Source organism: Tympanuchus pallidicinctus, unplaced genomic scaffold, assembly GCF_026119805.1.
Source record: "Tympanuchus pallidicinctus isolate F22 unplaced genomic scaffold, pur_lepc_1.0 scaffold5, whole genome shotgun sequence".
Taxonomy (NCBI): Eukaryota; Metazoa; Chordata; class Aves; order Galliformes; family Phasianidae; genus Tympanuchus; species Tympanuchus pallidicinctus.
The window spans coordinates 13,457,882-13,472,798 of record NW_026294769.1 but is presented as its reverse complement, the minus strand read 5'-3'; the positions used below and the strand labels follow the sequence as shown (position 1 = coordinate 13,472,798).

Below are 14,917 nucleotides of genomic sequence, written 5' to 3'. Positions count from 1 at the left end.
TTTTTTTACAGGTCTCTATTCTTAAGGTTTACATTTCCAGACCATTTGTCTTATTTGCAAGTTGCATAATGTACAGCAGTTTGAGGGAAATATTCAGCTTGTTCACATTAAATATTCTTAAGTTGTTTCACTGAAACTTATGTTTCCACTCATTATAAATAAGACCTTTTATTTTCTTTCCAATGACATTTATATAAATTTGACCATTTCATAAATGTCTGGAACTTACTGCACTGCAGAAGTACTTTAAAGACTTCTCTGGGAAGTATCTGGACTGAATGTAATCTATTCTGTCAAATACTTACTGTAGAAAAAAAAAAATAATGAATTGGTTCTGAATATAAAGAGCTGAAGAACAGAAAGTAGATGAAAAGTTTTATGGCAGAGGTCTTCAAAAGCATAATGAGATTGGAGTAGAGGTGCAAAGAAGTTACTACTCTACCCTTCACCAAACCAGGCCTTAAGCCTCATCACAGAATTTCAGCTTTCAATAGTTGTAAAGCTCAGTAGCTAGAAGTGTGCCATTTTCCTTCAAAGAAGATAGCCCCATTTCAAGGTAAATGTGGTTCTACGCTGTAGTAGTACCATTGTTAGAAGATAAAATTAAAAACTAAAAAGCAAAAATGAAGAAGTAAAATGCAAACAGAATTGTTCAAGTTTTAAGAAAAGTAAAAATTAAAGTTGACTATTTGAACCTAAATTTCCTTCCTTATTACTTAAGTATTATAATTCTTGTGTGTATGCTGGTTTTTTTTTTGTTTTTTTTTTTGAAGAACACCTGACTCTTTTATTAATCAGTGAGAATCAATCTAGCAAAATGAAATGAGGAAGCCTACCTTTCAGTGTAATTATGAGAAACAAGATATCAGTCTGCAGAAGGATGAAGGATGAATATTTTTCTTGCTGATGATCTACACAGATGAGTTTTGTTTCTGAAGTGTTACAGCACGCACTTGATGTTACCTCTGCCAACCCTAGAAAAGGTCATGGTGTTTTTGAGAGAAATCCAGGATATTTGCCTAACCACAGTGAAATTGCATTCACAATAAGGTGTTCTTTTTGTAGTTCTACCTGTATGGAAACTGATCTCTGGTGATAGCAAGTACAAAAATAAATTGAAATCTGTCCACATGATTGAAGCGTCAGGGTGTACAATGTCAAGTTAGGCAAATGTAGCAACTGGGCAATGAGCAGCTCTTGCTCTCTCAGTGAGTATATATATGTTTAGACTTATTAAACAGGAGTCATAAAGCCAGATTTTCTAAAGAGAAGTTCTACATTTATCAGTAATTCGGATGTTACAATAATGATTATCACTTAAAATGTTAGTGGGCTGAAAAAAGAAACTCTAATTATGATTTAAGTTGCCTTGCAGGCAATAATAGTTTGCGAAGTGGCTTAAGTGTAATGAGAGTCTACCTCTTCATTTGACATTACCAGTTTTTGACAGAGAAGCAGGGTCTGGAAGAAATTCAGACATGCATAGTGGAGCTGACTGTGGGACCAATAAATATAATTCTAGCACTTTTTTCTCTATTTAACCTAGGAGTAGTAGATTTTGTCGTACATGCATAACTGGTAATGCATGTTATTTCCATGTGTTTTCAGCATTCTGCTGACCAATTCAATTCACTATGAGTATAAAGACTTGAAAAGTAAAAACAGATAAAAGAAAACACCAATCACTCAAACATAATGAACTCTAGTAATAGTTTTGTGCTTTCTGAATGAGATATTTCTTAGAGCTTTAAAAAACTCGATTTCTAACACAGATATACTTGAGCATTTTGATAAGCCAAGTAGTGATCAAGTTATTAATAGCTTGAATCATCTCCTAGACTTCTACTCAGTACACGAGCAGTAGGCATTCTGTCTTCTCTGTTTTATTGGCTTGCTCCTTGGGAGTGGAACCACTTGCTCTAATGGAAGAGAAAAGCCGAAGTTGAAAGCATTTGAAACAGGTCATATATTCCAGTAATTGTACACTTAAGAAAATAAATAAATAAAACTCCAAGTCTCTAGCATCAATAAAGCATTGTTGCACAGACAACTAGAGAGAGGTCAGCTTTTATAGTCTAGTGCAGTGATAAAGGATGGTTTTATTTCAGTAAGTGTCAAATGTTATCTTTGGCTGTGGACATCAGTCAAACAGAAACTAACAGTGTATCTACTGCTAAGTGTGGAAGAAATAAAGGAATGATATGAAGGCTTAGTTCATGAAGAGTGGTATATCCCCATTGCACAATACAGCAATGCTCAGAGTCTTTGGCTTCTTGTTTACTTTATTTTTCGGACTAATCATTGGCAACACCTGTAACATAACATTTGAGCCTAACCTGAATGGTTTCAAAGCTAGCACAGAGCTAAAATGCAAGATATTCTATAAAATTGCTTTTAAGTATGATTGAATGGAAAAAAACCCTAGTTATTCATATAGCAGAATCTTTCAAGTAATTAGCTTGTGTTCATAAAGAAAAATGTCCTGTGGCAGAACAGAAATCATTTATATGTTTACAATTAACATATATAGTTTTTCAACAGAAACTACAACAAGCAAATGTTAGAGGCAACTTTATATTTTAACAGTCTGTAGATACACACAGAGGTGTATTTAGATAAGATATGCAGCTATAATTTGGGAGATTGAATTGGTTTGCAGAATGAGAAGAAAATGGCATTCATCTGTTTTTTATGGCAGGGCTTAATGTTCTGCAGGTTATGAACAAGTGAAACGCACCTTTCACCACTGAGCTAGTGGTGCCAGTGTAGCATTCATGTAGCATTAGATGTGCTAGCCTCATTTTTATGAAATGTCAAAACAATGCTTTTGAGCTGTGATTGGGAAGCCCTGATGCTCATTATTTTGGTGTAATTCGGAATGTTTCTTCTTTGGCTTCCAGCTATTTCTTGCAGTCTCTCCTCAACTGTTGTGTAAGTTGCGTAGCATTTTACCTCAGGTGAATCATTGATGTCAAGAATCAATAAACTTAAAAATTGAAAATCTCCAAGAATTTAGGGGTTTTTGTTGGTTGTTTTTTTTGTTTGTTTGTTTGTTTGTTTTTTGTTTTTAAAATCTGTTTAGATTACAAGTAAAACTTGATACCTCATTTATTTGGAAGTGTCTGTTAAATGCTAAGAATTACATGTTTATACATTATTCTGAATTATAAAATGACAAACGTTTTCAATGTCATAGACAACTTACAGCATCTGCAGATTATGTGAAAATTGTGACTTGTACCTAATAAACATCAACACAGGAATTGTAACACTGAACACTCTTTGCAAATCTTACTGTATTTTAGACAGAACAGCAACACACTGTCACTCATCTTCAGTATGTTGCTTGGCCCGATCATGGTGTTCCTGATGACTCCATGGATTTCTTGGAGTTTGTGACCTGTATGAGGCCAAAGAGAATAGAGAATGAGCCAGTTCTCGTTCACTGCAGGTACTTGTGTTTTAAAATTCTACACATACCCTTGCTGTAGCCTTACTATGAACATTTGCTTTGAGAACTGTCTGGAAGGTAGCAGATTCCTTGAATTAAATGGGAATACTAAGATAGAAATATCAGTTTCTTTCCTTTCTCCTGCATCCTTTTGGTGAAATTGCTTAGTTACAAAATTATCACAAAGCTGATCATCTGTAATGTAAGTTGTTCTCCATTTTTATCCTCCACTACCTCTGTGAATTCATTGTGAATGGTACTTCAAAGTTTTACTGTGATTAAAGTCCCTGTCAAAAAGCAGGCTGTTACCTCTTATCTTTCTAGTCAAAAATATAAAATCAGTACATGTAGATTTGTAAGTAGCTGCAAATGTAGATTTGTAAGTAGCTGTAACTGTTAAAAAGCATTTATTTTGGGACTTTTTGTCCAACAATAAATTGTTGTTGTCATTGTCAAGAAATGTCATGGAAATTGCTTTAAAGATAAGCTTTGTGCTCTATTCTAATTGTATAAACGTCGTCCTGTAATTTGCAAAGCTAGTTAACATCATAATATTATGATAAGAGTCCTAATTTTATAGACTGTTTTTCTGTTACATTTCACAGTGCTGGAATCGGTCGCACTGGTGTACTGGTCACTATGGAAACAGCCATGTGCTTAATTGAAAGAAACCAACCTGTTTATCCGCTGGATATTGTAAGAAAAATGCGAGACCAGCGAGCTATGATGGTTCAAACATCAGTAAGTGATAGAGCGGGAATAGAGCGGGAAACCTCATTTTCTCTTTACGTTTTGCTCACGTTCATTTTTAAAACAGATGCAAAGTATTGCATGATCTAGTTGTATCTGTCTTCAGTTGCCTTTATATTTCATGCTTCTATGTTTAGCATGACATAGTGCAGTGAGACAAAGTATTTTTGCTTCTTTAGAGAAGAGGTGTGCATTTAACTGTAAATATTTCTTACCTTGTCATTAGAAGGTGATTGATTTCTATTCCTTGCACTTGGTTAGAATGCAGAAAGCCATTAAGTCATAAACAGCTAAGGAATATTCCTTATCTGTTTATATTTCTTCATCTAAATTCTGTGCAGGAAGATAAAACAACTATTTGTTTTTCATTCTTTGTACAGAGCCTCGTAGGTAGTTCTCAAACTGGAGGTAAAATAGAAGTGCTTGTGCTGTGTTTTGTGGAAGAAGCATCTTTTGAAAAGGAGTAGAAATTTGGTAGGAATAATATGTTTCTTAAACTGTGCTGCTACTCCAGTTTAGAAAAACAAGGAGTAGGAATAAATTATTGAGAATAAGCTGGATATTAATAACTGAAATATGAAAATAAGAGTTGATTTTTTTAACAAGGAGGTGGTTTGAACATTTGAGATCATGAGGGCATTTTTTGTGTTAAATGTGGAAATGAACAGACTGATGTTAGAAATGAGGGATAGGAGTCTCCACTGCCTTCAGAAGAAGTCAGATAAGAGAATACTGTGTGCATTATCTAAAAGAGCTAAATGCCCTATGATAAATCAAAGTAAAGGAGTTTAGACCCATGTAGTCAGCAGCTAGGCCTAGCATTTCTGTCTTTGATCTTAAAAAGCAAAACAAAACAAAAAGTTAAACCCAACACTTTGATTTCCCCTTGAGCAGAGGAATCACAGCATGATTAAGGTTGGAAAGGACCTGCTGCAAATATAACTGACCAGATGGGAGGAAGTCTTTTGTTATCTAAGGGTATGAAAGCATTGGAAAGTGTCAGGAATTATGGTTGCTAGTGTAATACTAGAGTGCTCTGTGAATAGAGATTTCTCATGTATGTTGCTGAGTCTCATGTCATTCATTGCTGTATGAGTGCACTCCCTGGACGTGCAACAAGATTTGACTGTATGACTGAGGAGCAAGTTGTATGAATAGTGCCCTGCCTGTTCCTTATGGAAATGACACATGGCATCTTAGCCTTAAGATGTTTAGGAAGCTGAATGTTGACTTACTGAGTTTGCTGCCTATGCCTCTCTGTTTCTAAGATGAACTGAGGAAGTTGAAAGTTAAACTTTATGAAGATGGTCTTATTTTTAAGAATCTGATGTGAGAACCTGAAGTTCTCTAAATTTTAATGGGTGCTGAGAACCTCCTGTTGTAACAGTCATCAACAGGAATTGTTTGGCATAATAAAGAATGTGGAGTATAGTGATAAATATATTAACCATCAGACCTTGATTGTGAAAGCTACGTACTAAAACAAGGCTCCTTACTTTGCATGCTGCGTTTCACAGTTCTCTATCAGCACAATTAAGAGAGAATTATGTAGCAGCAGTACAGCGAAGCTAAATTCACTTGTTATTTCTAAAGTATGCAGAAGCCAATGAGCAGAGCTGGCAATGAGCAGAGCTGGCAGGAATGAGGCACATGAGTGAGCGCTCAGCAATGAGAAAGCATAAGACCAGAGAGCTCCATGTTAACTTATATTTACCTACTGCGAATACTCTTTCATTCCTCTGCATCCATTTCAGCTGGCTCCACAGCTCATATCAACTGCACCGTTTCCAGGGGAAGCTGTTAGGGGTTGTTCAGCTGTAGCAGCCTGACCTGAAGCATATTCAGCAGCTCTGTAGCTTCAGCTTTGAGGAGATAGAATATGTAGCCAGATGCGTGTTGTAATTTAAGATCAGATGGTACATGCCTGATAAAAATGGACTTAGCAGAGCTATTAACAAGTCAATTTAGTGTCTTCTATTTATTGTGTCAGAGTTCTGGATTTGATTTTTTTTTTTTTTTTGAAAATCTATAATCTGGTCATCAGGAACAGCAAAACAAAAACTAACAAGAAAATATAATAGCTTCAACAAAATTAGTGTAACTCTATGGCCTTATTGTTATTATTTATTTATTTTTAAAGGTGCTAAATTCCTTTAAAAGACTAACTAGAGATACTAAAAAATGCTTTATGACATATATAATAGAGCTAGTTATGAGCAAAGTGAACAGTAGGAATACTGTAATCTGAGTCAGAGGAAGCAGTGCTGAAGTGTTCGTTCTTACTTGCTCAATAACTTCATCACACAAAGGAGTTAACAGAAGTGGTGAACAGAGAGCTAAATATTGCACTTGGGTTGTTCTGGCAGCAGAAATATGCAGATGAAAATAACAAGAGAAAAGTCAAGGTATTTAAGAAATAAAGACAAAAGAACAAAGTGATACTAGAGGTGGGAGTAATTGACTGAAGGTTTGGAAGAAAAGGCAGGAAATTGAGATAGAGAAAATGAATTTCTATCCTGAACTTTTCCTTTATTTTCTTTCTGTACTTAAGAAAAAATATTTTGAACATGTATGGATAAGAATAAAGGTCTGACCTACTGGTATTGAAATGCAACATAATGTTCTTCATAGTCCATACATTGTCTTTTATTTCTGTCCTTTGAGAGATTCTGGGGGAATGCTTCCAAATCCTCCTGGAGTGTTGATGAGAGTTGACATAAAATGGCAGCTGGGAGAATATTTCGAAGATATGAAAAGGAATTCAGAAAACATGAAGCTGTGCTTCTCCTAATGTGATGTTGAGGCAAAGCTGTTCATTTGGAGGTTTGACTGAGTGAGCAGTCGGAAGTACTTTTGGAAGATGTATACTTCGATCCTCATGAGTTCTTTTTGTGTTCTCAAGATTAGGCCAATTGTAAATATTTCTTCTGGCTATATGGAATTTTCATTGTGCATTTTAATGTTGTCTTGTATCAATTTTCAGAAAGAGATTCTCAGCCTAAATGCTTTTGACAAGTAAGAACTTTGAAACATTGCAGAAGAACCATCTTTGTAATAGAGTAATTCAGAAAATAAATACTAATTTAATTTTTTAAGACCTTATAAGTACTAAATGAGTTCAAAATGTTGGGGACGGAAGAATTAACATGGCTGCTACTCTTCAAAAGTATTCATTCCAAAAGTTTTGATCACATCCTTCTATGAAAGGAAATAATGTGTGATGTGATCACCTATTTGAAATAAAGTAACTCTGTCTTCTGCGACAGTGCAGCAAATGTTTAAAGAAAAAAAAGTTTTTTAGCAGGGCAGTATGCACGTTCGTGAATATATCCTACCTCGTAACTTTTTGGTCATAAAACTTAAATGTGTCTGGTAAAATGCAACAGTGAGATTGAGAAAACTTTTAATTACCAGGTAAGAGTACAAAAAAAAAAAAAAAAAAAAAAACCTGTAGTGAGATGTATAAAAGGTGTGAAGAACTAGTTTCATCAAAGTCAGAAGAAACTTATGAAATTTTTTAGTTTTTGCAAACATTATATTCCCTAGGGCTTAAGGATATGTACTTTCAAATTTGCAGACGTTTTTTCCTTATTGTAAGGTTCTTAATGATTCTTGTTCAGAGAAGAGTAAATGTTCTATTTATGTCGTATTAATACAGCCAGAAGAGCTGGATTTTCTCTTTCAGTTTTGTACTTTTTCTCCCGTTATTGTCCAGGAGAAAATGAAACAGTGAGACTATTAAATACTACTGTATAATCAGGAGTTTGACTAATCCACCAAAAATTTTTGTTTTCTGTTTCTTTTTCTTATACAGAGTCAATACAAATTTGTTTGTGAAGCTATTCTTCGTGTTTACAAAGAAGGATTGATTCGACCACTGGATTCTAGTTAGCACAGCAGTGAAGGATGCATTTTTTTCCCCTAAAAAGACTGCTTTTTTAACTAAAGCAGGGGCTTATTTCTCAAAGCAACTAGAATGGACTAGAAGCCCATGAGAAGACAGATGAGCACATTTGAACTGTGGCACTTTAAATTTCTCAAGAAGATTGCTAAATCATGTACAGTATAAAGAAATCATGTAGATAAATATGAGAGCAATTGTGTGTAAATGCTTTACTTAGGCACCATAAGCAATCATGGAAACCTCAATGCATATCTTTCACTGCCTTAAACATCTCTCACTTTGGAATTACAGAGATCTTTGTGTTTCTTTTGAAAATACGAAAGGAAAATTAATAGGACTGAAATGACTCAGTTTAAGAAGGTATTTAATATCTTTGTATGAAAGTTCATGGAAAGTGAATATTTGTACCTTTTTTACTGGGACATTAAATATTTGTAGGAATGTAACCTTGACTTCTCAATGGCTGATGAAGAGCTTCAAAGCCTAATGCATAACTACTGTACATTAAGAATAGGAGAAATTAAGTATTCACTTTCCATAAGTCTAATAGTATGCCAGCTGTTATAATACTGTATCACTGTATGTGATGTGCAAAACGATACTTCATTTATACATTTAAACAGATGGTACAGTCTACATCTTCTGTTGATCAGTTTTACTTCCATTTTGCCCTTTCAACAGTGACCTACTTCTTAGTGTTAGCTGTTGTATTTCTTTTCTTCTGTTTCTACTGTCCTCCAAGACGATTATTTTTCACTGCTATTTCTGTACATGGACTGAAAACATTCTAAGATGAGGTCTTGCTCTCTTTCACCTTTGTTTCCGTGTTTATTATGAGTTCTCAGATGTAAATGTGGATTAACATTGCACACAAGTACTAGATGTTTGACTTGCTGTATATGCAAAGTAGTCTAATCCAATACTGGAAGAAAAAATTACTACTGAACCCATCAAATATGTTGCTGCTAATTCAAGGTGTGAAGCTTACAAGGACACAGGTGTTGGTAGTGTTCAGATGGTGATAAAATGTTGACTTGCTGCCCTTCAGCAAATGTGTTTATCCAGTGAAACACAACTCTGTTGCAAGAGTTCTGTGGATTTATTGTGTTTCTTGCTTTATGGAAATGCAGCAAAATTCATGTGAAGATTGACATAGAAAGAGAGAATGAATTTGTACATTGTTACATGATTCACCCTTAAGGTACACTGGTTTCCATTTCATTTCAAATGGGAGAATTGGACTTTCTGAACAATATAACCACATTTGTATGGTGTTAATTTATTTTGTGTGTGCTTTATGATTACCCTGAGATATTTCTTCATTTTTGAATATTATCTAAAAGAAAAAAAAAAAAAAAGAAAAAAAAGTTATTCTAAGGGACTGTTTGAAACTGTTATTAAAAAAAAAATAGTCCTAAATAAGGAAAAACATTTAAGACATGTTAACCAAATGTTTATATGTATATAAAAAGAAAAAAAAGAAAAAATAGATGATTTTCTTTTTGAATATATATAATACACACATATACATCCAGATATATTTTAGAACTATGGTTTGTATTATGGATATTGTCATTTATTTTTGAAGTTTCATTATAGAAACTGACATAGCTATATAATATGCATCTCTCATGTAACCAGAAGCTTGGATTGGTTTGTTTTGTGTGTTTTTTTTTCCCCAGGAGATGACTGAAAAATGAATGTAGTATATGCTTAATTGCTAATCCTTGTCTCCTTTAGACTTATTCCTTTCTTCCAGGTTACATTACTGATTAGAAGTAGAGGAAAGAAGATTCCTAGCTACTTGGTTAAAATAGAGTTTTTTGTTTGGAACACACAAGGTCATCAGCAACACAAAAATCTTCATGGCTTTGTAGGTTGAAGGGTGAATAGATTTGTGTTCATTCTTACATATTGCATTCCTAATTTTATCATTGCTTAAAAGTTTTTATAGTATATGGGGTTTTTATCCTCTTGCTTGATTGGGCATAGATTGGAAACCAAAAGACGGTAAATCTGGTCAACTCTTTACTTACTAAACTGCATCAAGTCACTCAGTCTGATCTGTGACTTCAAATGTAAAATACTTATGGACACACATTTTGCTTGGGAAGCTTTTTCAAAAGGTACATGTGGAAAAGTGTTGTACAGGCTGTCAGCTGCTGTTTGATAGCATGTTGAGTGAGAATGCCTAGTGACATGTCTCCACTTGAGTAGTGGTCACTGAAGGATCTGCCTGCTATTTGACAGAAGCTCTCTTTTGCTGTTATGTGTGTGCCTTTCTGTTAAAATATCTTGCTTTGAAGTTATGCTGTGCCTAGATCTCATAGTCATTGCTTGCAGTTTGTGTGGCTTTGTCAAGAAGTGAAAAAGGCACAAAGGGAAAAAAAAAAAAAAAAAGCAAGAGAATAAATAGAAAGTATTTAGAGAATCTTTGTGACATTTGTTTCTTTAATAGCAGTCCTTGATTACCATTTGTGTTCAAGGTTAGTGACCAATTCCTACCACTATTTATGTTTCTTCATGTTGAAAATGTATTTACCAAAACATGGTAAATTTCTTCAGTATATAACTTATATAACTCCAGTCTCAAGATGCATGACTTGCATTAGTATGTGTGTTTTTACATGACCATTGTCATATTGTGACGAGTGCTGCTCTTGTTCTGATAAAGTTAGATGGCTTTAGTAATAGCATTCCTATGCTATTATTTGGATTTTAATAACTTGTGTGAAATTGCTGGCCACTGCTGCTCCTCTTAAAGCTATAAAAACAGTAATCTGTGTAATACTTGATTTTTTTTTTATTTTTTTTTTTTGTAAAACCATAGAGATAATATTAACTACACAGTTGTCCTGTACGTTGTGTCCATCTTTATTTCAGTGTTGCTGGGTTTTGCACATGTACCTGTTGGGTCTTTATGGGAGCATGAAGAGGTTTTTGTCTTCTGTCTGTACCGTGCTGATGACTTCACACTGAATGATATATGCCTTAGATTTGATCTGGCAACAAAAGCATAATTATGGAAACGTCATCTTACTGCTGGCTGTTGTTTCCACAAGCCTTAGGAAATTAAAAAGGAACAGAGTTGCTTGATTTTTCTTGTAAGAGTTAAAACTCCTAACACAAAATGTTTAACTGCCACACAATGGACAAATAGCAGAAAGTGCCCTGTAGTCAGGATTCTGTATAGCCCTCCTAAATGTTTTAACCTTATATTTCTCCTCTGCTTGTGTTAGCATAAAAATGGGCGTTCTAAGTTTCTAACATTGTGGAGGATGAAGAAGGAAAACCCTGGAGGTTTTCACCAATATGAAATGCAGTGACATTATTTCCTTGGAAGTAAGCAGATATTTACTACTGGTTTTATATTTGATACAGAAGTAATTAAGATGCCTAATTCAGAGCATCTTCCAAAAATATTACAAGAGAATACTTCTGAGACAGAAGTGGGAGAGTCTTACTTTGTATTGAAAATGAGAAAAATGGTGCCATAAACCACGAATGCCTTTTGTGTATTGGGATAAAGGAAACATGAGTCATTAAAATACAACCAAACTTTACATGGCTGTGGGGTTCTGCACAAAAAAAAAAAAAAAAAAAAAAAAAAAAAAAAAAAAAAAAACCTATTACAATCCAGGGTTTTGCTCTCTGTAACCTTGTCTTTAGGCATTGGTACTAAGTTATAAGCACTCACAGTATACCCAGAAGATCAGCAATATCTTTTAATACAACTTCTTTTCAACAGTTGGTTTTCTTTTTTCCCTTCCTTTTCTACTATGCAATACTTGGTTAAATAAAAAATGTAAAGCACTGTAGCTCTAAAATGTGTATGGAACCATGCATTTACTTTATTACAAGCATAATACTGTTTTACAATACAATTTCTTCCTTCCAGATACTGCTCTTTTGTTTCAGACTCAATGTGTAAATGATCTACTGATTGAAAATGTGGAAAATAGGCATATGCGGTTCGTTTTTTGGTAATTAACATTTTAAATGCAGTTATTTCACTGATAACAGCTTTATTGTCGCATCTTTAAATGTAGCATTTAAGAGCAAATTTATTTTATTCAGTCACATGAACCCTTTCCAGAGCTTGCACTGGGAAGTATTTGTGTTTCAGTTGGTAAGGTGCAATTAGTCTACTTGGTTAAAAGCATTTATGAATTGAAACTGTATAGAAGGTAAAGCTGTGTCATGAAACACTTTGTTCAAAGGCAGTTGAAAGCCAAGTGAATGATTAATTTATTATATAAAACATAATGTTTTGATTAAATGGATTTTCTTGCATTTAATTTCTGACACTGATAGTGTTGAGCCATCTCAGATGACTGTCTATTTTAACAATAGCATTATATTAACAGTTTAAATATAGCAATTTAATGCAATGTGGTTTAGTTTTAGTGTGCTTTAACGTACTTTGTTTCCATTGTTCAGTAGCTGTACAAGCTTCAAACAATAGTATCCACAGTCACCGCAACTTGTCTTAAGGCAAAAAGAAATTTCTCCCACTACAAAGAAATAACGAGCAGGTGGTTTTGATAGATTTATCCATTTTCCAACTTACCTCCTTCACAGTCTAGCTCTGATTGATAAAGGGCAGCAATTGAGGGCCAAGAATATAATGGAAAAAGCACAATTGTGACCACTGATGCTACAGTTAAGATACCTTTAGCTGTTGACTTCAAAATAAATAAAGAAATAAACATCGTCACATTCATCTTGAGATGTGACTCTGGGAATTGGGAGCAGGATGGGCTTTTTTACACCTTTTGTTGCAAACTACTTGGATAAGAGTCTGTGTGCTCTTTTGAGCTTAGCTGCAGTTTATGAGTCTTCAGTGAATTTTTTGAAATATTCAAACATTTATTTTCATGAAACACTTCAGTTTAGTGTTAGTTGCTCAGTTTCTTTTTTCTTCGCTTTCATGACGTGATTTCATGATTTGTCATTGTACCTTATCAGATACTTTCAGGTTTCCCACAGCTGTAAAGCAGGCTCTGTCATAGACAGCCCCAAGGACGTCGCTGTTGCTGATGAAGCAACATTACCTGTGCCTGCTGAAGGTGCTGTGTGGCACTGGGACCTGCCTGAGCTCAGCTCCTCCCTGAGGAATTTGAACAGTGCTGTGTAACACTGATGGAAATGGTAAACGTAGTTTGAAAGACCATGTAGGAAATGTTTTCTTCTACATTGGTAATGTTTTTATTAAAAAAAAAAAAAAAAAGTTTGTAAGGAAGAAAATGTTTTAATGGGTAAGGTAAGAGTGGAAAATGTTGGGTTTTGTTTTCCCCCCATGTGAAGTGCTTTTCTATGTTCTCTTGGAACTGTTGCTTCAGTAAAAAAAAAAAAAAAAAGGTACCCTGCATTTGGTGGGATTTCATTTTTTGTCATACTGACCCAGAGAAGAATTATAAGATGAATTTATTCCTTCCTTACTGCTCTGTGATTTTAAATAACATTAAAGGAAGCTGAAATCTTTTTCTTCCAAAAATAATTTTGGCTGCTTTCATTTAGTGTTTTTTCTGTCATGTACATGGAGCTCAAATGGAGGAGGGTCACTAGTGAGGTTGCCACATGTGCTAACAGAAATAAGCTTTGCTAGATCAGTTAGAGCCATTGCCTATCATCAGTTACCAACTGAAATCAGTCTGTCATCATCTTCCTATCAGCTTTCTACTGAATTATTGTTTCCTAATAGGAAGTCTTTTGTAGCTTGCTCTTCAAGCATCAGGGCGCCCTCCTGTTTTTGTTTTTGTTTTTTTTTTCCAGAAAAAAGATAAGCCTATTTACTAAAATCCATACAAAACAAACATACTTGAAAAAAAACAAAATGATTGAAGGGAGCTTCCTATTTCCTGTGAGTTCATTTTAGGTAGGCATAAACCAAACTAGTTCTCAACTAGCAAGCAATGTTGCCACTAAAGCATAGAAAAATCAGCACTAACCCAACTACCTGATTAATTTTTCAACTTCCTATAGAGGGTTGGTTGCTATCCTGGTTCCTAAATCTTTGTTGTGGGATGGAAGGAGGAAGGACTTCTTTCCTCCTTTCTCGAGGCGTATGACAAAATCTCCGCTCAGTATATCAGCAACCTGTGTTGACCTTTGTGGTGTTGTGCTGCATTATCTTACCTGAGTGGTCCTGTTATTGCATGTGATCTTACTGTCAACTGTGCAGTTATCAGTCAACTCTTTTCTCCCTCTGAGGTGGAGAGAAAGAAAAAATGTCAACCCGGTGGTGTTAGTTCTTTGTGGGTTTCATTTACCTTAATTAGGTGGTAATGTAGTGTGGTAGGTTGAGTTATTCTTCATCAGTGCCCTTTTAATTCAGAACTTAGCATACATGCAAGAAAATCTGGCATAACTGGTGCTCCCCTAATTTTTAATAGAAATTAAGTTACTGTATGTAGAAATTAGGTGGGGAATTGGTACATGTGCTCAAATATATTTTAAATCTGGATTTTGAGAACTAAATGATAAGTATCAATGCTTATATTCCAGAACCCTTTGCAGTGAGTTCTAAACATAATTTATGGAGGTTTTCACACTTCAATCTGTGACCTTAATAGAGAGGTACTAGATAAATTAAGAGAACAGTCCTATCAAGGCTAGAAATCATTGGGCATTCGTAATAACAAATGAGGTACTGTTTAAAGGTGATCTTCATTGCAACTGAGAGGGAAAAACACTTAATAGTACTGGAGTAAATTGCATAACATTTGAGAAAACCAAAGCAGTTTCTTGGAAGTTTTGGAAGCTTCCAAGCTTTTCTTTGGAAAAGATCTCACTGTTATCATTGCAAAGTT

The 14,917-nt window shown here is 34.6% G+C and overlaps 1 protein-coding gene across 11 annotated transcripts in view; it reads left to right on the top strand.

Moving 5' to 3' along the window:
* Positions 1–13,942, top strand: part of PTPN3 (protein tyrosine phosphatase non-receptor type 3) — a 178,587-nt gene extending 164,645 nt beyond the window's left edge. For all 11 annotated transcript variants that reach the window (XM_052704232.1, XM_052704227.1, XM_052704226.1 and 8 more), the window contains 3 exons: positions 3,306–3,451; positions 4,057–4,192; positions 8,016–13,942. In XM_052704232.1, the coding sequence (XP_052560192.1) occupies positions 3,306–3,451; positions 4,057–4,192; positions 8,016–8,093 (360 nt within the window). In that variant the 3' untranslated portion in view covers positions 8,094–13,942. The remainder of the gene's footprint in view (positions 1–3,305; positions 3,452–4,056; positions 4,193–8,015) is intronic.
* Positions 13,943–14,917: the final 975 nt, after the last annotated feature.